Source organism: Leptosomus discolor, chromosome 6 (genome assembly GCF_034619465.1).
Source record: "Leptosomus discolor isolate bLepDis1 chromosome 6, bLepDis1.hap2, whole genome shotgun sequence".
Lineage (NCBI taxonomy): Eukaryota > Metazoa > Chordata > Aves > Leptosomiformes > Leptosomidae > Leptosomus > Leptosomus discolor.
In genome coordinates, this window is record NC_141396.1 from 20631914 (window position 1) to 20653769 (window position 21856).

Sequence of the window (21856 nt, forward strand, 5' to 3'; positions counted from 1 at the left end):
GGTATTAATTGCCCTATTCGAGGAAGCAGGAATGCCAGCGTGTTTGTATCATTCACACTTCCCGCCACGTGAGTACTAAAATCAGGCATAACCCATCATACCTGCTGGTAGAAGCCCGTGTCTCTGGAGATTTGTGGGCTTTCAAATGATAAACACTTTCAAAAGGAGCAAAGCAGAAGGGCAGGAGTAGACTGCCCTTAAGCTGCTATACCAATTAACTTAGGACTTTTTTAGAGAGAGGGTGAACATCAGTGGTCAGTAGTTGTGCTGCCACAGCAGAGGGAAAAATCCTCCCAACACCAGAGCACTGTGTCTAATGTCCTAGCACAGGTCCAAAGAGCCTCCAGGATCTACCCCATGCCTGCTGAGGGGCTGCTTCTGCCTGCCAGACCTCCTTGCTCCCAGGCTGCACCAACAGAGCCCACGGAAAGGGAGACAGACATTAACTAGAAATGCCTGGAAATGGTGGTCCTGTTCTGGTTAAGGAGTGGGATGAGGGCCCGCCAAATTTCAGACACCTCCGGGAAATCAAGGAGGATGCATAACACAGCCTTCCCCGTCCCACCACCCTGCCCCACAGGCCCTATCTGCCAGGCTGTCTAACCCACTCAGAAAGAGGTTGTCTGTGCTCAGGGAAGGAAGCTTCCCACTTACCGTCTGCACAGATCTGTGTCCTTTGGGCAGGGGGTGTGTGCCCGGAGGGGGTCACAGAGAAGACAGATGGAGCAGCCCTGTCTAGCCCTAGTGCCATCCCACAGGTTTGAGCTCGGTGGGGAGAGAAGGAACTGAAAGAAGGCGAGAAAAAGAGGAGAGTTGAGTAATGGGCAGGACGGTGGGAAGAGCAGAGGAGTAGGGAGGGAAGGAAGAAAGCGGAAAAAAAAGGAGGAGAAAGGGGAGGAGATGAAAGGCGAGGGGAGAAGGGAGGACCGGGCGGGGAGGAGGCGAGAGGCCAGGGAGGAGGGAGGCAGCTCGGCAGAGAGGGACGGGACGGGACGGGACGGGACGGGACCCGGCGCCCCGCGGGCCATGCGCCTCCTGGCCGCGGCGCTGGCCGCCCTGCTGGCCACGGCCACGGCCCCAGGTAAGCGGCACCGCGGGCGCGCAGCGGCCGGCCCCGGCAGCCCTCTCCCGGCCGGGACGGGGCAGCCCCCTCGGCCGCCAGCGGGACCCCGGGCTCTGCCTCGGGCTGCCGCCCGCCCCTTTGCACCGCGGAGCAGGGTCCGGCTCCCTTCCCCCGCCCCGGGGAAGGGGCCAGGAACAGCGGCCCCGCGTCACGGCAGCGCCCGGGGCTCGGGCACCAGGAGACGGGGCTTAGAGAGAGGCTGGGGAGGGCCGCCGCCCGGGGAAGCCCGGCAGCAGCGCCGGGACCGGGCGTCCCCGCCGCCCCGCTCCCCTGCCACCGGCCAGGTCCTCCCGCCCCCCCGCCCCGGGGCGGTCCCTCGCCCCGCTCTGCCGCCGCTTTTCCGGGCTCCCGGCAGCAGCGTTTCTGCACAGCGACCTGATCCGCAACGCTGCTTTTTAAAAACAAACCCCTTCCGATGCAGAAGTTGGTGGGAATGCGTCCTCCGCCTCTTTCTGCGCTAGGCGGGACAACGTGGAGCTGCACGGTGGAACTGCAGGCAGAGCTGAGGCAAAGGCAGATTTGGCACTGGTTTTTCCACAGGTGCCTAGATCCCGTGGGCGTCCGGTGGAAACGGAACCTGTAGGTCACTTGTAAAAAAACCTCCTCCATTCAAGACCGTTATGCCTTCAAAATCAAAGGTGCATTGGCCAGCGTTATGTCCTAAAGCTGCAAAATGGACAGAGTCTGGATCTGAACCTCAAGGTGCAGTGAGGGTTAGAGGGCTGGGGAAGCCCTGCTCATTCAAGGTAAATAAAAGAGTTGAATTTAAGTCTTCACCTCAAAAGGGCCGGAGATGGTGGAGGCAGAGGTTTGGTTCAAGTCCATCTGTAGTCAATGCAGAAGATTTCTCCAAGAAGGAGCCTCTGACTTGTGAAACTTGCAGGCAGATCTGTTCAACTGAAAACAGCTGGTTGCTTTTGGTGATCTGGCTAGCCAGCTCCTAATTATTTTCATTTAAACAAAGAGTTTTGCTCCTTCCTCGCTCATCTGCTTTTCTTACTTTTTAATTGTAGAGAAGTCAAAATAAAGCAGGCTTTGACAGGAACATTGTTTCACAGAACAACTACAACACAGATAAAAGCTGTCCTATATGCTTCTGGTCAGGCAAAACTGAGGTCAGAAGGTAACCACCCTGATGGCTAGTCCCTTAGCTATCAGCAGGGGCCGAGGAAAAAAGTCCTCTTAGCCCTGAATGTGGGTTGTAGATTCTGCCTGTCAGTATCCATGGAGGAAGGAAGAGGGGCCTATGTATAGTGCTGAACCTGGACTGTGAGCAGTAATGCACATGAGCACCTCCACCAAAGTAGTTTTCTTCCAGAAAAACATATTCATGCTGAAACTGCTCATCAAACGTAAGGACCCAGCAGTGGCTGTGGGTCCTTTGCTACTGTTCCAGCACATACAGAGGGGGCAGCCCTGCCACAGACATGTTTCTGGCTGCTAAAAGTATCATTTGTTACACCTGACAATTCCGTGAAAGTGTTTTGCTATGTAATATGTCAGACAACAAAGTCCAAGCCTAGCTAATACTTGGAATTGAACTGGTGTAAGGAGAAGTGGACTATTTGAAGAATAGTATTTTTCAAAACAGAGTTTAGTCAGCAGTAACCTTCCCCGACTCCTCAGAGGCAAGTGAGACATGCCAATGGAGGGTACCAAAGAAACAAACAGCTAAAACATCGGGATGGGGGCAACTAAGTGAGCTGTTTGCAAATAAGAGACATATTTCATGATTAATCACATTCCAAAGATATCCTCAAGTCTTTGACTCAGCCTCCTCTCCTTTTCTACAAGCAATTTCCCTTTCCAAGCAAAAGCAAGACTAAAACTCTTGTGACGAGCTCCACCTGAGTGGCTACATCATGCTATACTGGGAAAGCAGAAGAAAAACAGTGATTCCTGACTTGAAGCAGCAATCTGAAGTCTAGAAATTCAGTGCTCTGTTGGCACACAAGCCTGCTCTCAAGTTGTGGAGGAGTCTCCTGTTTTGGCAAGGAGCCTGTTACAAGGGTAAACCTTATGTTGGGGCTGATCCAGTGCCTGCTAAAGACAGGAGAAACATTTCCACTGGTGTCTGGGAGCCCTGACTGAGGCTTTTCCTTTCCTCATAAGAGGTAAATGACTTCTTTCGTCCGAAATCTGCCACTGTTCCTACTCCAAAGGCAGTGGGAGGATAGAGTCAAACAGACACTGTTTTTTTGTTTTATATAAAGCATCACCTGACCCTGTTCAACATAAAATGAGATGAGATGAGATGAGATCATGGTAAAAGCATCAGGAAATTTCCAAAACTCTACCCATTGTTGCACTGGTACAGCCGCACCAATAGGAGCCACAGAAGAAAGATGAGGAGATGAGTTTCCACTGATCAGACAACATGAAGGATGCAAAATTTGATATTTCCTTATAAAAAGGCATATCCCCAAAGGAAAAGTAGAAGCCTTAGGTATAAAATACCAATGTTTGTATGACTGTAAACAGCTAGAAAGGGATCAGAACTCTATGTACAATGCTGCTTTATCTTCTTGCAGAGGCTTCCATCATTGCCATATCTGAATTCATCTGTATTTTCTCTTGGGCACTTTCTGGCACTGTGTTCTGCCTAGTTTCGAATTAAGCAATGATTCTTTTGCCTTTTATTTTGGGACTCTATTCCATAATTAATCCTAGCCAGCTTTTTTAAACAAGAAGTTCACATATCAGGAATATGACATAATTGTTTTTCTTTACAGTTTTCACAACACATTCATAATTTCAGTAGAAAAATTTTGTCTTTTTCATTTACCCAAACCACATTTTTAGAAATGATTTATTAAACATTTATAGCCTAAGTAATTATGAGAATTCCCAAAATTGCTGAAATTCTTAAACTTATTCCTTATTTACTGAGCAGCATAATCTTCAAAATTTAATCTTATTTCTATGGCAGAGGCAGACATCTTATCTTCACATCTGCCTGTAAAGCACCAAGGTCAGGTAACTCCAGCAAGTCATAACTGAACTTTCATGCCTGGAAAGAGTTTGGTGGTATTCAGCCTTAATTTTAAATTTCAACATCCTGTTCTACTTGTGTGCTTTCTGCAGTCCAAAATAATCTCTTGCTTTGGCACTTACATGAATTGCACACACAAACATCATGCACAGACAAAATGATATCATTAATTTAGGCCATGCTTAGCTGTAGTTTCTTAAAAAAAAATTTTAAAACCCCCTTTCTTTATACAACTTATTTTCTCCTTCATAAAGAAAAAATAATGTCTACTTGGAAAAAATACAACACTCGGTAGAGTTTTCTATTGAAATGACACAAAATAATTATTATACTCTTAATTTTCAGAGGGTTCTTCTCAAACAGCTGCAATGTAACTTCTTTAATTTAGTGGATTTACTTTAAATAAGATGATACAATTCATCACTCTATTTCACGGCTTCACTTGGGCCATAAAACCACAGTCTCTGCCTCCAATACTCCTTCAGAAATAGAATGGAAATACTTTACTTGCTTATTTTGAAGATAAATATATGTTTGTGTTTCAGGAGCTGATGTCAGACAAGAGTCTCTGCCAAAATGCTCATCCCCTTTGTTAAAATGTTCCTAGCTGATGTGCTAGAAAAGTGTCCAGAAATGAAAAAATCTTTTTCCCAGAGTTGCAGTTCTCATTAGTATTTGAGCACAGTATATTCACATAACAGGAAGCTTAATATTCACATTTTAGAGGACATTTCATGCTTTGCAGAGTACATTACAGGGAGTGCTTGCTCACAGTCGAACTACGGTTCTTTTTCTAGTAGATGCCCTCAGACTGGTAGATTACAGAGTACAAGTCATTTAGGGAACACGTTGGCACAATATACCACCGGTCAAAAATGGATCCAGCTCTGATATGACTAATAAGAGCATTCTTGATGTATATTAGGAAGGAAATAGAATGAGTGTTGATTCCCATGCCTCAGAAAATCAGTCCAGCATAAAACAGGTCAGGAAAACAGCTATGGGCTTCTTTCAGCCTTCACCTATGCTGGTTGTGGTTAGAAATAAAGCAGAGACACAAACAACTGGTCTAAGCTAGGTTCATGCTGAAGAACAGAAAAACGAGTAAGAAATGAATGGAAAAGTGGAATAATCATTTGTCCCAATATAAACTCATATCATACTTCATCATGCAAATAATGTCAGATTAATTTGAATTTGTAGTCAGAAAGACTAAGCTGACGGATTTAACCCAGGCTTGATATGACCATTTATGACAAGGAGAATATTACTTAAGACAGAGGCCATGGGGAACTGTAAAGTGAGGAGTTGGTTATGGGCATATAGGGAGGTAGTAGTCTTTCAATGATCATCTAGGGAACAGTATCATGTAAGGTTTGCAGAAATGATGTCTAAATGAAGTAGACAGAAGCATGCACGTTGAAATTATGTGACCTTATCAAGTTAGTGTAAGATTGGAATAGCAATTGGGGACCAAGTAACAAAAGTGGACCAGAACTTAGTAAAGCAAAGTCACATACTTGAGGATTAGTAAGATTTTCTTTGATACACTAGGAACTGAACTGCAAATGACAAAGAAGGGAAAATGCCGAAGTATATTATTTAATTACAAACTGACATATAATCACATGTTAAAATATGAAAAAGGACAAAATAATTCTGGGATATCCCAATCAAATCTGGGAAGTACCATGAGTATTTCACGGGAGGTTGGAGAGCTTCTTTCCAGACACTGTCTGTAATTCCACCCACCCACAGAAAAAAAAAAAAAAATTAAAATAATTACAATCAAAACCAAAATTTAAAATGGAACCAATGCAGAGAAGGGCTATTAAGGTGAATAGGGAAGTAGAGACACTACTTTACTAGAGGAAAATAACAGAGCTTGGCTTCTTTAGTTCAACAAAGCGAAGACTGAGACACCAGATGATTGCTTTCTATATGGAGTCAGGAAGAAAGTGCCAGAGAAGAAAACACTATTTAAACTTAAAGTTGGCACAGGAACAAAAGTGGATAAACTGGCTATTGAAACAATTTAGCTTGGATATCCTAAGAAGGATGCAAGTCATCAAAAGAGCTGGTCGTGGAACAGCTTTCCAAAAGACATTCTTCACTCTTTCTCCAAGATAGTTTTAGATTAATGCTTATTCAGACTGACAAAAGATTATGTGATGTTGGATCTATGACAGCAGCAAGGCATCCTCTTCAACCCTGTCTTATTAATTAGCGACAGCAAGAATACTAGAGCATATTTGCTGAAGCAGGGCCTCATACCATCTTTAACATTCACAGAGAGACAGAAGATGTCAGGTTCTAAAAGCTCATTCAATTGCTGCACACTGAATGGGTACCATCAGTTTACCTGCTGTGGACTTGCACGCAGGGACAGATTATGGTGCTGTTGTGCCATATGGAGGATTCTCACCATCTTTTCTTTCCTTTGCAGATGTTTGTGAGGCTTTAAATGTGACAGTGTCTCCGGGACCAACAGTGCGATACTCTGAAGGAGATAATGCTACCCTTTACTGTCACATTTCTCAAAAGAGAAAGACAGATAATTTGCTGGCTGTGCGGTGGGTCTTCGCTGCATCACCTGCCCAGGAGTATCTGATGATCAAAATGACAAAGTTTGGGTCTGTCCAGTATTATGGAAATTATACTCATCATTTCCACAAGCAAAGACTTCACCTTCTTAAAGAGAAACATGGAACTATGTACAAATTTCTTATTCTAAGCCTCCAGCAAACAGACCAAGGACATTATATATGCAAAGCCCAAGAAATTGGCAAACACAAGAATAAGTGGACAGCATGGTCAAATGGCACAGCAGCTACTGAAATAAGAGGTAAGATAGATTTCAATTCCATCATTTTTCTTGTCCCGTGATCCCTTCTTGCAAGTTCATCCATAAGACATTTGAAGTTAGGTTATTTTTAAGTGTTATCTGTGGATATGAGAAGAAAACCTAATACTCAACTTCTTTACTAACACATTATGATTTAAGCATTATTCAGCACATAATAAAATGTAAGAAAGTGAGAAGATTTGTAGATATGTAGGAGAAAATGCAGTGGGTTGGCCAGAAATAGAAACATTATATTTTAGATCTATGTTTACCTCTCTCTTGGTGTTTTCATTGCTTTTAGATCTAGTACAGCTGTTGGTTAAGTAGCATTTCTAGTATTACTTCTGTACTTTTGTTTATACCACTTGTAGCCAGAAAGCAGAGCTAGAAGAACAGTGAGCAGCCTTCTGGTATTGAAATTCAGATAAAGAAGTGACCAGCAAGAAGTAAGGTTTTTGAACCAAGCTGAAAATAGGCCTTCTCTTTGGGATGGGTCAGCTCAAACTTAACAAATGCCACCACACCCACACTTTCAGAGACAGGTGAAACTGGCTTTTAGAGAACAAACTCCTTAGAAGGACTGGTTGAGCTCAGCAGTTGTGCCATTAGCACTAGAGAGCAAACTAGTGTCCTCCTTGTGGCTTTATAAACAGAAAAGTTGATTTCCCACAGGGCCAACTCGAGATAATGCCAAAAATCAAGGGTGACTGCTTGGTCCATGGGTCTGGAAATTCAAGAGGCTCATCCAGCAGTCACAGAAAAACTTGTGGGAGGAAACTGTACTTCATGAAGTTTCTGCCATTCCTGTTCATGCTAAATTTATCATTGTGTTTAGAACCCCAAAATTATACCTGTAGCTGGGAAACTCTAATCTCACTTGTCTACCTTATGTTTTGGTGAAAATGGTCCTAGCTCTCCTCTGAAACCAGTTTTGGTCTGAGGGAACTCCACTGACTATAGACCTTTTCACAATGGATTTGAATACGTTTATGTGGTCTTAATACAAAGCACATTCCCTCGATGCCAGCTTCACTGATATCTTTCAGGTTTCTGTAGTGCTTTCAGATTATAAAAACACCAGGGAGAGAAATGAGACAGTAAAAAATAATCTTTTTGAGTGTATGATCTCCTGTGGATAGCTCTCAGGTACCACAAGCTTTCACTTTGATCTACTACAAAATTGAGAACAAAGATACGAAAAATACAATATAACATGAGATAAAGAACAGATTCATGTTGACCAGCAAGGTTTAAATCTGCCTTGAGAAATCATGGCATTAATATAATGTAATTAGCTGATTATTACTAGCAATGAAAAAAGACACTAACAACCCAAAGCTGAAGTTCTGTTTGAATTAGTAGCAAAGACCATGGATTAATTTCAAACAACAGCAAGAAAATCCTAGTCTAAACTATTTGGTCTTATTGGGCATGCAATACTTGCCTGGAAAGCCTCTAAGACATTCGTATGGGATTTCTTCTGTTTCCTAGTTTCAGACTGTCAGAAATATAAATAATGACAGAGCAGGACCCATATCCAAATGGGAACGCCAACCCCTTACCTGTCCCCACCAGGGAAATGCCCACCCCTCAAGCGCCCAGACACCAGCTTTGTACATCAGCCACACTTCTTTTGCACAGAAGACCACAAAACTGGGACGTAAAGGAAAATTTTACCAAAGTTCATTAGACTCCTAGATACAAATCACCATGTACCATGGTTCAGAAATGTAACCTTGCAGCCAAATGTCATCTGTAATCCATAACCTGGTACCCTAAAGAAACCAAAGCCTGTATGATCATGCTATCAACTAGTCGTCACCCTTTTGAATCTATGGGCTGATTTTAATGAGATAAGGGTCTTAAAGATATTAAGGTTGTACAAGTAATGTGAAATTGGCTGAGGGGAGGGAGAGAAGATCTGTATGAACTTCCTCACTGAAGGAAAGCTGTAAGAACAAAAAAGGTAATTATTGTTCTTGAGCTGTCATGTGTCCAGTAACCTTCCACATTGCAGTCAGTAACTGGGGCTCCTGGACACACCGCAGGAGAAGGAGTGCAGTACTAAAGCTGTTGTGGAGAGGGGAGCCATTTCGGTACAGAACACAGAATTCATTATCTTCACAGCTCAAAGAACAGTTTCTTGCTTGATTTTTGTTGCTGTTTTCACTCTCTTGTTTTTAAACAGGGAGGAGTAAAAACACTAAAGCCCAACATCTCCTGAACTCAGCCATCTTAATCTCTGGGGCGCATTAAGTTTTACAAGCACTGACCCCATGTTGAGTGGCTGGAGCCAAGACACGGTGGTTAGTCTTGTAACCACACAGGGACATGAAATGAAACTATTGCAAGCACGATTTAGCCTTACAGACTTCAGGCGTTAGTTTGCTTCGTGCTCAGCAGTCATTCTTCCCTGCTGTTCCTTTGCTTGGCTAGGAACTGGCTCTCCTCCTCTCCCAATCTCTTCCTCCTTCACCCCTCTAGATTTGGCTAAAGGAGAGGTTCAGCCCCTGTCAAGAGGGAATTGGCAAGCAGGACTGGTCATCCCAACTTCCTCAGCCTCCCACCTTTGGTGACTGGTGTGGGGAAAGGAAGCCAAGGCTCTCATCTTCAACAACAAAGAACAAGCGGTTCAAATGCTGTGCCAGGGAAGAAGAGGAGGAGAGGCTGAGAGTAACTACCAGGTGTTGTCACTTCCAACAGCACCTCAAATGGATGGTCAGGGCTGAAGATTGCAGGCCTACAAGCGGGGCTAGGAGGCCACCATACAATCCTGGAGTCTCCTAGAGGATAGACTACACTTTTTCCCAGTGCTTTGGAGAAGAATTTCTGAGAGTAACTTAAGGGAAGGAAGCTAGAGAGGGTCAGGTCTGGTGTCAAGAGACAGAGATAAAAGGTGGAGGAGAGTGCTGTTTCAGCTGGGGGCTTACACTATACTGACCCTTCCCCTCAGATCCTCTGCACCAGACCAGGTAGCCGACTCCAAGAGTAATAATTGAAGGACAGAATGAATAACAAATATTTCTTGTGTGAAAGACTTTCAAAATAGACCAATAGAGGTACCCAAGGAGTGCAGAACAAATAAGAGGCTCATGGGGAAAAAAAAAAGAAAAAAAGAGAAAATCAGATGAAGAATAATTTTTAGGATTTTCCTGTGACAATGTTATTGCATAGAGCAGGTCAGCATTTTAAAGAGTGTTTTCTCATTCACTGAATGATGGAATTTCTTAAATGCCTGTAGTGAAACATAGGGATTTGTCAGGAGTGCTTACAAAGGGAATGATATGTTCCAGGTAGATGGCAGCAGAAGAAAAAGCAATATAAAATATTGTCAGACCACCTGTCATACACCTCCTCACAAAAAAACACTCTGCATCTTTCAGAGCTGATCAGGCTATTGCTAACAGAAGAAAGCAGCTTATCTAAGGAAAAAAAGACTTCAGAAAGACTGTTCTCGCACTGCCTTCCTATCAGAAAAAGCAAAATATTGAGTAGTCTTCTCAGAACAATATGTAGCACCTCCAAACCATCATTTACAGTTGGGTAATCCTTCAAGTTCACTATGCAAGGTACTGCACATCTCTAAGGAAGAGCAATACCTGTTCCAAATGGTTTACAGTCCAAGAGAAGAGACTACATGTAGGAGAACAAACATAGAAAATTAAGCAGTTCGACTATAATCCTGCTGGAATAGACAACACAAACAAGTAGAAACGATCAGAACAATCTGTCTTGTTGGGAAGTTTATGTGTCAGAGTTTCCCATAGAACAGAGCCTGAATTCTATTAAATATCAGTCACATGTGGTGTTTTCTAATGGTAAAAATGTTGCAAGATACAGGAATGCAAGATATTTTTTTCCCCCCCAAAATAAAGAAAAGCCTTTTTTTTTTTTTTTCTGGGAAGATATTCTAAAATACTTGCCCAAAATCTACACATGTGATGCTTTCATTTAACAAATTAGTAGATTTGTTAAACTATTCAGGATGTACTTCCCATCACAACTGAACAGAAGATTTTATTAGTCCTGAAAGCAGTTCCATAGCCATTGAGTTAGCCCCACACCTCACATCTCTACAGGGCACTCCTTAATGAATTCCCTTTCCAGTAACACATTTGCTCTTTAATGTTTTGCCATGTGAACCTGTCTTGGAGGTTCAGACCTCATTGGCAATCTGAAGGACATCACTAGACTCCTATTCCATTGCAATGGTTGCTAGCAAAAGAAAAATCATAGATGAACATAGTGAACATCAAAAAAATGTCAGCATGCATAAACAATCTGGCTGAGGAGAGCAGAAGGGGTTTTGAACAGCCATCCAGCAGTCAGAGCATTTGGATTCTAGTGCCAGATTGTACAGCTGTTGTGATACTGACATGCATTCATTTGCCCAGAGCTCTGTAGTCTGCTCCTCCTTCTGAAAAACAGAAGACAATTCTGTGCAAACTCTGCAGCTATTTTCCCTCTTAATAAGTTAGAGCATAGTCTGTGTCAGCCTTTTTTCTAGGCTGTAAAGGTGAGCTAGTACAACTTGTGGTCATGCAGCCTTTCTTCTCAGGAAAAAACTCCCACACATAGGCAGGGGAATTACACTAGCTGAGAATTTTAGGTATTCTGCACTCAACAGTCAATGGCCATTGATATGCCAGTGATGGAGCCATTTACATTAATTAAGATGTTCAGCCTAGTCTGTTCCTACAGCTCAGACAAGGACACTGAGGGTAAGTAGATGCATTCTGCTTTCCAGCTCAGATATGTAATTTCTGAAGCATTTGCACATGCTTCAGAAAGTCCACGCATGTATGGATGTGTTTTTTGCAGATAGGAAGGTATCATATCCGTGTATCTTTAAAAGGCACAACATAGAAGCCAACTTTTGAGGGAAGAAGAAAACTCATGAGTAGTGCTCTCCCTTGGGGTCTCTCGATGTGTTATTTGGGTGCTGTTGTAGGAATTGCAGGGTAGTTCAATCTGCCAAAGGTCATCCACAAAAGCTTTGGAAGGAAAGCAAGTTGGACAAAGTCAGGGACCTACAGAGTCAGTCCTGAAGCTGGGGAAATGCTGTCATGTTGGCAGAGATTACTTCAGTGCCAAGCATTGCTAGAACAACTTCCCTGTTTTTTAAAGAAGCTGTGCCTAATGTGACTGGCTCCAAGTCAATTCTAAGGAGGCCTTCAGTAAAGCTACTGCTCTTCCAATTATTTTTTTTCCTTAACCTCTAAGACTTAAAAATAGACTATAGTGTTAAAATTCCTTCTTAATATATGACTACAAGGGAAAATAAATTCCATTCTCTTGAGCAAAATTTGTTCACCTCCTCTCTCAGAAATAGCCTGTTTTGGGACAGAAACACAAACTGGAACCCGAGAGGTACAAATTCTGGGTAACTGAGAACACAGAATTGGAATAAAACCAGCTACATTCAACATTAATGACAGTTTTTTCCCTGGGATACTCAGGCCATCCCCACAAAGCCATTACAGACCTTACAAACACGTGGTCAGTCCTTTCTAAGGCCTAGACTCTTCTAAAGTATGTTTCTATCCTCTTGCTGCTCAGTGCATTTAACTTTTGATTGAAGAGCCACACATTGCATCTTCCCAGAATAAGATGACAACAAGGAGGCAGTCTCAAGCCATACCACACTCGTGGGGGGTGCCAAGCCAGATGAGATTCGCTGGAAGATATTTTTATAATGCTCTTTCGTAACTGAAGTGTTTCATTGGAAGGTGATTATCCTGTGAGACAAAGCAAGATCTTGGGGCACTGAGGTCTAAGGCAGAACTACATTTACTTCAAGAAGTCCTAACTTTTTATGCCATACATTTTCAGTTCTTGTCATGTCTTTGCTTTTTTTCAGTGATTTCTTCCAAATCTTCTGATGATCCCACTTTCAAGAAAAACCATGAAGCTTGGAAGTTTTTTGCAGGTAAAGATGCATCTAACTGCTACTGGTTCTATACAAGATGTTAGTTTAGTCCAATGCTACAGGACAACTAAAGTGTCCCAATCAGGACCAATTTTGCTAGTTTCTGTGCAAACTCAGGCCTTGCCTGAGAAACCATCCCACAGAGTACAAGGGGTGCTGGAGAAAAGAGTATAGAAGTCTCCAGCTTCAGTGTCCTATATATTTGTTATGGTCAATGGGAAAATAACCTATGCCTGGCTAATCATGCAATGCAAATGCGAACTGTTATCCAGGAACGTGTTGAGTGTGCCGAAGAGGTACCAAGCACTCTATGTTCCCACTAGCCTTAGAAACTGCTCACCAAACACGTTCTGCACTGCAAGAGCAGCTTAAAGCTCCCTTGAGTTTCAAGGTAAGCAGTATTTTCTGTGTAGACTAGTGGACAATTGTTCCAGGAGACTGAAATCTAGAATTTGCACGCAGTTTAGATTCCCACCTCCTCCTCCTGCCCCAACCTGGAGCACCAGCACAGCATTTGCAGCTGCTGTGCTGCCTGCCAGGCAGGAGTGCTTGCGTGCAGGATGGCCTGGGGACCCTTGCTGTTTAAACCACAATTTAGAAACTGTATTTTTATACTGTGTAAGGGGAATGAAGCACAGAATTGCAGGTCAGAGGTCTAGTTCCAGCAGCACTATTTTCTACAAGAACACTTGACCTCTGAGGCTTAGTTTCCTCTCTGTGAAGCAAGAAAGAAGCCAATATACTTCCCTAAGGACATTTCAAGACATTAATGGGTAGAGCATCCTTAAAGTACTCTATTTAGCGTTCTAGTAAAAGCAGAAATAAGTCATTAAAGATTTCTTCTCCTTCTGAACAAAATATTCCATCTTGATCTGCCATGGCACAACTCCTGTCAGCTCCACTGGGAATGTGTTATGGCACCTGAATGAAAGCCATAAAGGAAGACTGAGGCTGTAGATTGGAAAAAAAATACAAAAATTTTAAGCCAGTGCTGCCACCAGAAGAAGCAATCGCAGATTTTCTTTCTTATTCCTCAACCACTCAGCACTTCCCCCCATTTTTCTTTTTCTTTTTTTTTTTTATTTAAAAAAAAAAAAAGGTACAGCTGTTTGAACTGGGAAATAATCCAACTGAAGTCCTTTTGTTTTTCAGTTGCCACACCAAAAAAAAAAAAAAAAAAAAAGGAAAGAAAAGAAAAGAAAAAAACCCAAACCAGCCCTTTCCTCCTTCCTGACAGTAAGCTCTTTTAAGTGTAGTTACACCTACATGCATTATGCATTTATGGAGACTTCAACCAAATTTTAAACTGAGCAGGACACTGTATGAAGGTTTCAAGGTTGAATTACTTCTGAACTGTTACCTTAAATCTTTTGAGCTGGGGTCTATTTGGATCTTGTAGATGTAACTTTTTTCCATCCTGTAATCATGAAGCATACAGCTGCAACACTGACCGTCATCTATGCTTGGCTTTCAGATCTGTATGTGTATGCAGTGTTTGTGTGTTCACTAGGAATCATCAGCGTCCTCCTTTTTACACTTGTCATTCTCTGTCAGTCACTTCTGAACAAGAGGAGATCCACAGGTGAGTGAAATGTCATTCTTGTGGACTGCAAGGCCCTTATCAAAGAGTGAGAGGGGGGAGAAGGAGAATGAAGAAAAAGCAGGAAAGAGAAATATCTCCTTGCCTTGACTTTAATAAAAACGAAAAAATTATTGGTAGAAGAAAATATTTCTGCCAGCAAAACTAGAACAAAGGCATTTTGCTCCCTTTGAATAGCTGTTTTACTTTAAAATTGCTTTGGACTTTTCAAAATCTTTCAGCTTTGCGTAAACGTAGATTGAAAGTTGTTGGGACTTCTTTCAAAGATGACCAAGTGCTGCATCATTAAATTGCATTCTGATCCGATCTAGCTAACATTTCTCCAGATGTTTAGAGGGCTTTCAAAGCAGTCTTATTCTGTTCTGTTTTCTTCTCCCTTCTTGACTAGCTGTTAATACTCTTGGGCATATGCGGGTTGTTATTAGCACTCTCTCATTTGTAGCATTCTTTGAAACTACAGCATCATCTCATCGTTCAGACCTGCCTTTTTATAATAATCTGTCAAGATCAAGGATTACTCTTTCATTCTTCTCTTCCTCAGAGAGGGTTTCTCAAAGAGGCTACATCTGCATGAAAGCAGCCCTGTTTTAATCAAAAGTGCTATTTCAGATCTGTGGAGTAGCCAGTGCAGGCTCTAATTTCATTTTGGTTTAAGAGTGGTTTATTTGGAGACCTCACACAAGCTGTGAGGATGAAGTACCAGCATGCTTAGCAGCCATGTTAGAGGAGAGCGTAAGGACCATCCCTGAACAGATAGCTTTCAAAAAGAGTTTGGTTAGTGATTTGTCCTGTTAATGACAGGAGTGAATTGTGACTTTGCTGCCTCTTCAGCATTACACACATACCATGAAGGAATGAGTGACTTAGAGACACGAGGGAGAAGACATGTAAACCAAAAATAGATGTATACAGAAGTCCTTGCATGACCACAAACACATTTCAGGCTGTGGCTTGCAGTAGTGCGCTCAGTAGAGTAACTCTGATTCTAACTGAAGCCAACAACTCCACTTGCCAAGAGGAAGGAGCAAGATCAATGTTATTCTTCCTACCCTGCTAAGTGATGACAAAGGTTTTTTGCCAAGGGAGTACCCACACTTAAGTATGTTGGTCATAGTGAGTCACCATGAAGCCACAAGTGGTAGGCATACCGATGTATCCTGGTTTTTCTTGAGATTTTGCTTCTGGTTTTGTTGATTTACACTGGTGTAAGCATCAAGCAGCTTGAAGAAAAGGTCTCTTTACATTGAACCAATACCATTTAAATATAGAAATAATATAGAATACAATATAGAATAAGCATATACAACAGAGAAAAAGTAATTTCTTCTGACCGGCTATATCTTTTCTTCACTACCCTAGTATCTGAATAATTGCAGGCTTCACCAAATTTTTATTTAGATTTTGAACATTATCCAGTAAACACTGGCAGCGTTAAACTTGTGGATTCAATGGAAATATAACAGAATAAAGGTTAGCAGACACATCTCAGCATACAATGATAAGATTTTCATGCAAGTCTTTCAGCTAGAACTGCCTGATCAGAGTATTTTCCAGAGCCACATTAATTGGCTAAGCATCCAGTCAAACATCAGGGAATTAAAATTTCTGAAGCAGCAGTGGAAGAAGCATCAGTGACGGACACACCCTCCGCCAGCCCCATGTTGCTTTTTCTCCCCACAGCCTCTGGGCCACGACAGCAAGTTCAGCCCTGAACTTCTGCCCCAGGGAGCAGCAGTTCCCTGGGAGGTGCTGCTTCTACTCAGCCATATAGGTATGGGGCAAAAAGAGCCCCCTTCCTCCCTCAACACTCCTCTAGCCCCTCCAGAGGCACCTTCCAGGGGTTAGGGTCTGGCCACAGGACACCCACCCTGTCAGCCAACAGCAGTGTTCTCTCATTCAGACTGTTAGAATAAAGCATCATTCCTCAAAAGCATTATCTTACCTTTTCTCCATCCTCAGCCCTCTGTAACTCCATCCTGGGCTGAACTAAGCAGATACTAGTATTCATGTGAAAAGAGCCTGCAGTGAAATCATGAAGTCCATCCTTCCTTTAGGAAAGGAGAAAAGACAGGGACAGCAAAGCAAACCTTCTTCTGCATCACTCCGAGCCTTCGGGCAGGCTCCAGCCACTGCCTTCTTCCACCTTCAGTGAGGTAGTTGCCACGTCATCTTTCTCAGAGGACCTCCAAGAGAAGCCTGGCTCTGCTCTTCCCCTTGAGACCAGCTCAGGGGCACAGGACAACCAAAACTATCTCCTTACCTCACCTTGCTGGGGCAAATTTCCACCAGGGCTTCTCCCTGAACCTCTCTAGTGACCTCACCCCTGTCACAGACACCCACAGCTCCCTCCACTCTCCCACCACTCCAGCTTCCTCCACCAGTTCCTCAGCCCTAACACCACAAGGAGGATAACCTGCCCTCCTCTGCCCTGCCCTGCCCTGTCTCACCCCACCCCACTCCACTCCACCACCGCATACAGAGAGTGGAGGCAGACACAAGTAAGCACAGGGAGAATAGGGAGGGAAACCTGCCCAGCCCTTTTCAAGAACAGCCCAGCCTGGAACAAGGAGTAACTCATACCAGAACTAAAAGTTGGGATTTGCAGGACATGAAGCTGGAGATGATCCCTCTGGAGTGTCTGTGAAACCCAAGCAGATCCTAGCTCTGACATGAAAAGGGTAATACTGAACCCAGTTACTCACCAAAGGAGCTCCCTCGGTTTGATTGGATTGGCTTTGCAGCTGGGGCTGGCCCATAGCACAGGGCAGCTATGGGATGCTGTGGGAAGCAGCAATGATTGTAGTTGGCAACCCCTTTGTGGTTTTGGTGGAAGCTTATGCCCATTTGTTACAGGAGTGGTTGCTCTTCGCAATCCCTGGTTCAAAGGCTTGGAGTATTTACTACAGGGCAAAACAAAATAATAGAGATGCTCAAAAGCATGTCAACAGGGTACATGAGCATCCCAAAGCACCCTTCCTCTCAAAGGGTCAGGCTTACTGTTCTGTACATCTAAAAAAGGCCAGACGGAGAGACGGAACACTGACTTGGCTGGCTTAGACATGGCCCCTGTGTTAGCCCCAGTTCCTAGTCCTCTCAGCTCCTCCTTCCTTAGGACTAAAATGTACCCCCTAGGAGCTGTGTAGCTTCCTTAGAATGGGAGAATTTAGGTAAGACCAAATATGAAAACTTCCCTCTAGAGAAGGGCATAATCATGTAAATGCACTGTGGTCTGGTTTTCACGGACTTTTAAAGAACAGAGAACATAAAGGGAGGGGGTTGTATATGTTGTATTCAATTTCACATCATGGCCCAGGGATGCACCCTCTTTTCCTTCTGAGAAATGAGTTGGCAGCAGGATGACCAGAAGAGCCAGAGCCTCTCCTTCTGCCTGCCTGTCTCTGCACTCAGCGTGCAGCACAGCTTGGGCAGAGCACAGAGGCCACTAAGCCACAAAAGAGCACCTTGACTCCTAAAAGACTGCAGGGTGGGGAGGGGGCGGAGGTGAGCTGCCCTTGCTCCGGACTGCTGATTCAAAGGAATACAAAGCAGAAAGATTTATACAGCACACACACACAGCTGTCAGAGACAGGATAGTGGCTGGACTGGACCTCTGATCCCATCCCAGGAGGCAACCCCTTTAGGCCTGAGGCCACAATCTCGCTTACATTAGGAACTACGGTGGCTCCTGTGGGTGAATGGTTTATTTCAGGTTTCTGGAAATAAATAGAGGCACCACAAGGGAAAAAAAAAGTCTTCAAAGTAAAATTACTGGCCTGCTGTGCTTTTCCTTAGCAAGCTGTCTTCTGACTGGGCTGACCACTGGAATGTGTGTTGCCCAGCACTTCCACAGAAGATTTTTGTTGTTTGCTACATTCCCCTCTCCCAAGCCTAGCTATGTCTTTGAGCCAGACTACATTTTAATGCACCCTGCCTTAGCATGGTGGTGGTTAGCAGTTCTCCCAGTATAACAACCTGGCAACTCCACTGTCTCAGCAACACAGGTCTACCTGCAGTGCCCATTTGTAACTCATAAACTGTGTTGGTGTGAAGACACATTCTCTTTCTTTTTTTCTTTTTCTTTAACAGTGAAGCATTACCTGGTGAAATGCCCCCAGAACAGGTAGGAGATTACACTTCTGTTTACTGTAACCAAGGCACCAGTTCTGGTTTTGTTTTACTATGTATGCTGAAGAATATGAGTCATGTCTTCCAAAATGCCTACAGGAGGATGAGTCCCTCGTCCATGACTCATAAATGTGCCTGCAAGCCAACATCTGCTGTGCATGATAAAAGACATCTACCTGGACTATCTAGCTGTAGGTCCTGCAGGTGCTTCAGAGACAAACCTCCCCTTGAGGCTCTGAATTGCTTTCTGGAGAAGCCTACTTTCATCCTGTGTGGCTTTCTAGGGTTTCCCAACATCTCACCAGATGGTAATGACTTAAACCACCCATGCACATAGGACAAACCACAATGTTACCCAGTGATTCCTGCACTCAGGACAGGGAGTGGGGCTCGAAAGCAGATTTTTTAAGGCCCACAGTGTATTCCCAGCTGAAGACTCCAAGTGATGGGGAAAATTCTACATTTGCTGCAGCCATTAATCACTGTTCCTTTAAATACCACCCACTGCCAAAAGTTTTTGATCGTGTGAGGCTATAAAACTGATTTCCATCGTATGATTTTCCTGAGATATAAATTGTGCTGTAACTGCAGTCAAAAAAAGATGACATGTTTTACAAAGAAAGAAGATTAAAGAGGGATGCCTCGTAACAATACAGAACAGCTGTTTCCCAGTTTTCAGTGACATAAAACATGTGTTTCCAGCCTTGTAGTTTAAATCCAGTATCAGTTGGTATCACAGACACAATTTCTCATAGAACCTTTTTAGATACTATGAGATTCAATGCCAAGTATAGCATACCCTAGATCCTCAAATAGTGTAATTTTTAGTGCATTCTCATGGGATTACCACTGTATTCCATCTAACCGACACTTGGATGTAACTGAAGTCACAACAAAGCAACAGAGAGTTCAGGAGAGGCCAGTAGAAACTGAAACTTTCATGTTATTCATGGAAAGATCTTTGTTCTGTGACCCTGATCAGCCATTGCACCACACCAAAAATTTACAGAAACAGCTCAGCAGTTTTCATTTTTCCCTGAATGTTTTCTCTTTCCCCTTCTTTATTAGCTGCTAGGACAAAGTTGGAATTACAAAAACAAAGAAAGAAGGGGGAGGGGGAGGAAATCAAAGTAGATTGTTAGAGAACACAAGAAGAGGAGGAAAATGAGACCCGACTGAAAAAACGACTGAAAAAATGTAGCATGGCAATCAGATTAAAAGGCTTGTACTACAGAATCTGCCTCTCTGGGAATAGATGACGTGGCAGTGATACTACTGCAAACACTAAGCTTAGAAGGCTGAATAGCAGAGGGAAAACAAGCCAACTTGATTTCTTCACTGTAAAAATGGAATCTCTGGAAGCAAAGAAATGCATGACTCTCTATGGATAAAAATATGGTTTTATGTATTTGAGTATGGCAAGATATACTAATGACAGCCCCAGTCCCACAAATGCATGTCTAAAGTGCATTGACTTCAGGCTTTAAAATTAGATAGCTATGAAATTGTTACCAGTATCCTCATTTGTGTTATGTTTCACACTTGGTACCATTTATTTTCCACCCTCTACTCAAAACACAAACCATTAATTCCTTCAAATTCATTTCTCTTCACCTGTGCATTCCTTGTCTTGAAACTTAATTCCACACATTTAGACCCACATCCCAGTGTCTTAAATATCCATTAGGCCAAACTGATGAACTAAGTTGTGTGAGATTCCTGCCAGTCAGAATGATTATGCTGTGCAAAATTCAGCCTTGATTAGAGAGGTTCATCTCCAACTCCCTTAGTGATATTTCAAACTCAGAGCAGAATCCAGTTTCAAAATTACATTAATAGTCTGGTGTCTAAGAAATGTCTATACTCCCACTGCAGTAATACCTAAGCATCTTAAAGTATTTCATGTCTTGACATCATGATGGTGTTTTTACTTAATTGGAATCTGAAGCAAAACGGCCTAAATTATTTGCCCCAGGTCTCACAAAATGGCCTTGGTAGAAAAGAAAATGAAATCTAGATTTCCTGAGTAGAACAAAGTAAATGCTTAGGTTTTGCTTTGCTACTTGACCAATAATAAATTAAGGAAAAAAAATGAGTTAACCAAAACCCATTTCCTTCCCACATTTTCAAAATAAATACCTAAATAAAAAGTACAGTTATTTTGGGTTTTACAAACCACCTAATTCCATTTTTGCGGTTTTCTTTTCTTTAAACATCCTCCTTCTTATTATCTTCCTTGATATTAGATAATTTTGTCAGTTTTCAGATCCAGAAAGCCCCAGGAGGTGTAGCTTTGGAGTAGGAATTGTTTTTTTCTCTCTTTTATATTGTTTTGGCCTGAACTCTCAATCTTTCAGTGACTGCTCTTCTGAAGACATATAATTGAGGTGAAAAAGGTGTTCACCTCAGAAAGCTGTCCATCTCGACACCTTGGTTCTACTATGCCAATCTAACGTTGTAGGATCAAATTCTGCTAGACTGATCCAGAACCAAGTACCCAGTCCATCCCTGACACCTTTTCACATAGATCCCCTATTCGGAAAATGTCAAAGCAGCTCCCAGTTTACTCAAGTGAATTTTTTGCATCCCCCTGCAGACCTTTGACAAGAGGAAATACCTGACATATGACAACAGGAAAAGTCCCACATCCTTGACTCTAGTAAGGATAGTGAAGCCAAAATTGTAGTAGTTTGCCAGCTCTTGGAACAGCCATGACCTCCAGGGAGACTGCTGTCCCTGTGCCATGATTGTTAGACATCTTCCAAGGGTTTTTCCCCCAAACTCCTGTATTTTTCTTGCTCTCTGAAAACTCATGAGATCCTTCAGGAAATGCACAATGTGACACTGTTGAAATAGAAGCCAGGAGGCTGGAGGAGGAGCTGGAGATAAAAAACTAACTTTCCTTTTAGACATAGAACAAGACATGCTCACAAAGAGGCAGTGTTTCAAAGCCAAGGAGTCTTTTCTGAGCCTCCTTGTTTGGTTTGAGCAGCTCAGTTCTAAGACAGCAAGTGCAGTTATTGTATCTCCAAGAATTAGTTAACCCTGTATGGCCCTGGCATTTAAAGGAAAAGTATAAGCCACAAATACATTTCTCTGTAGCTTCTCTTTTCAGTGGCAAAGCAGGAATAATAACTGATGCAATGAATCGACACTAAGCCTTTTCATATATTGTGCTTAAAGTAGTTGTTTCAGAGTAATAGTATCTTTAAGCTACGCATCTGCCTTAATGACCTGGGATT

The 21856-nt window shown here is 42.8% G+C and overlaps 1 protein-coding gene across 1 annotated transcript in view; it reads left to right on the top strand.

Moving 5' to 3' along the window:
* The first annotated feature begins 900 nt into the window (after nucleotides 1-900).
* Nucleotides 901-21856, top strand: part of VSTM4 (V-set and transmembrane domain containing 4) — a 35874-nt gene continuing 14918 nt past the window's right edge. Inside the window, exons 1-5 of the mRNA XM_086467123.1 lie at nucleotides 901-1081; nucleotides 6562-6960; nucleotides 12821-12889; nucleotides 14364-14471; nucleotides 18576-18609. Coding sequence (XP_086323249.1) covers nucleotides 901-1081; nucleotides 6562-6960; nucleotides 12821-12889; nucleotides 14364-14471; nucleotides 18576-18609 — 791 coding nt within the window. The remainder of the gene's footprint in view (nucleotides 1082-6561; nucleotides 6961-12820; nucleotides 12890-14363; nucleotides 14472-18575; nucleotides 18610-21856) is intronic.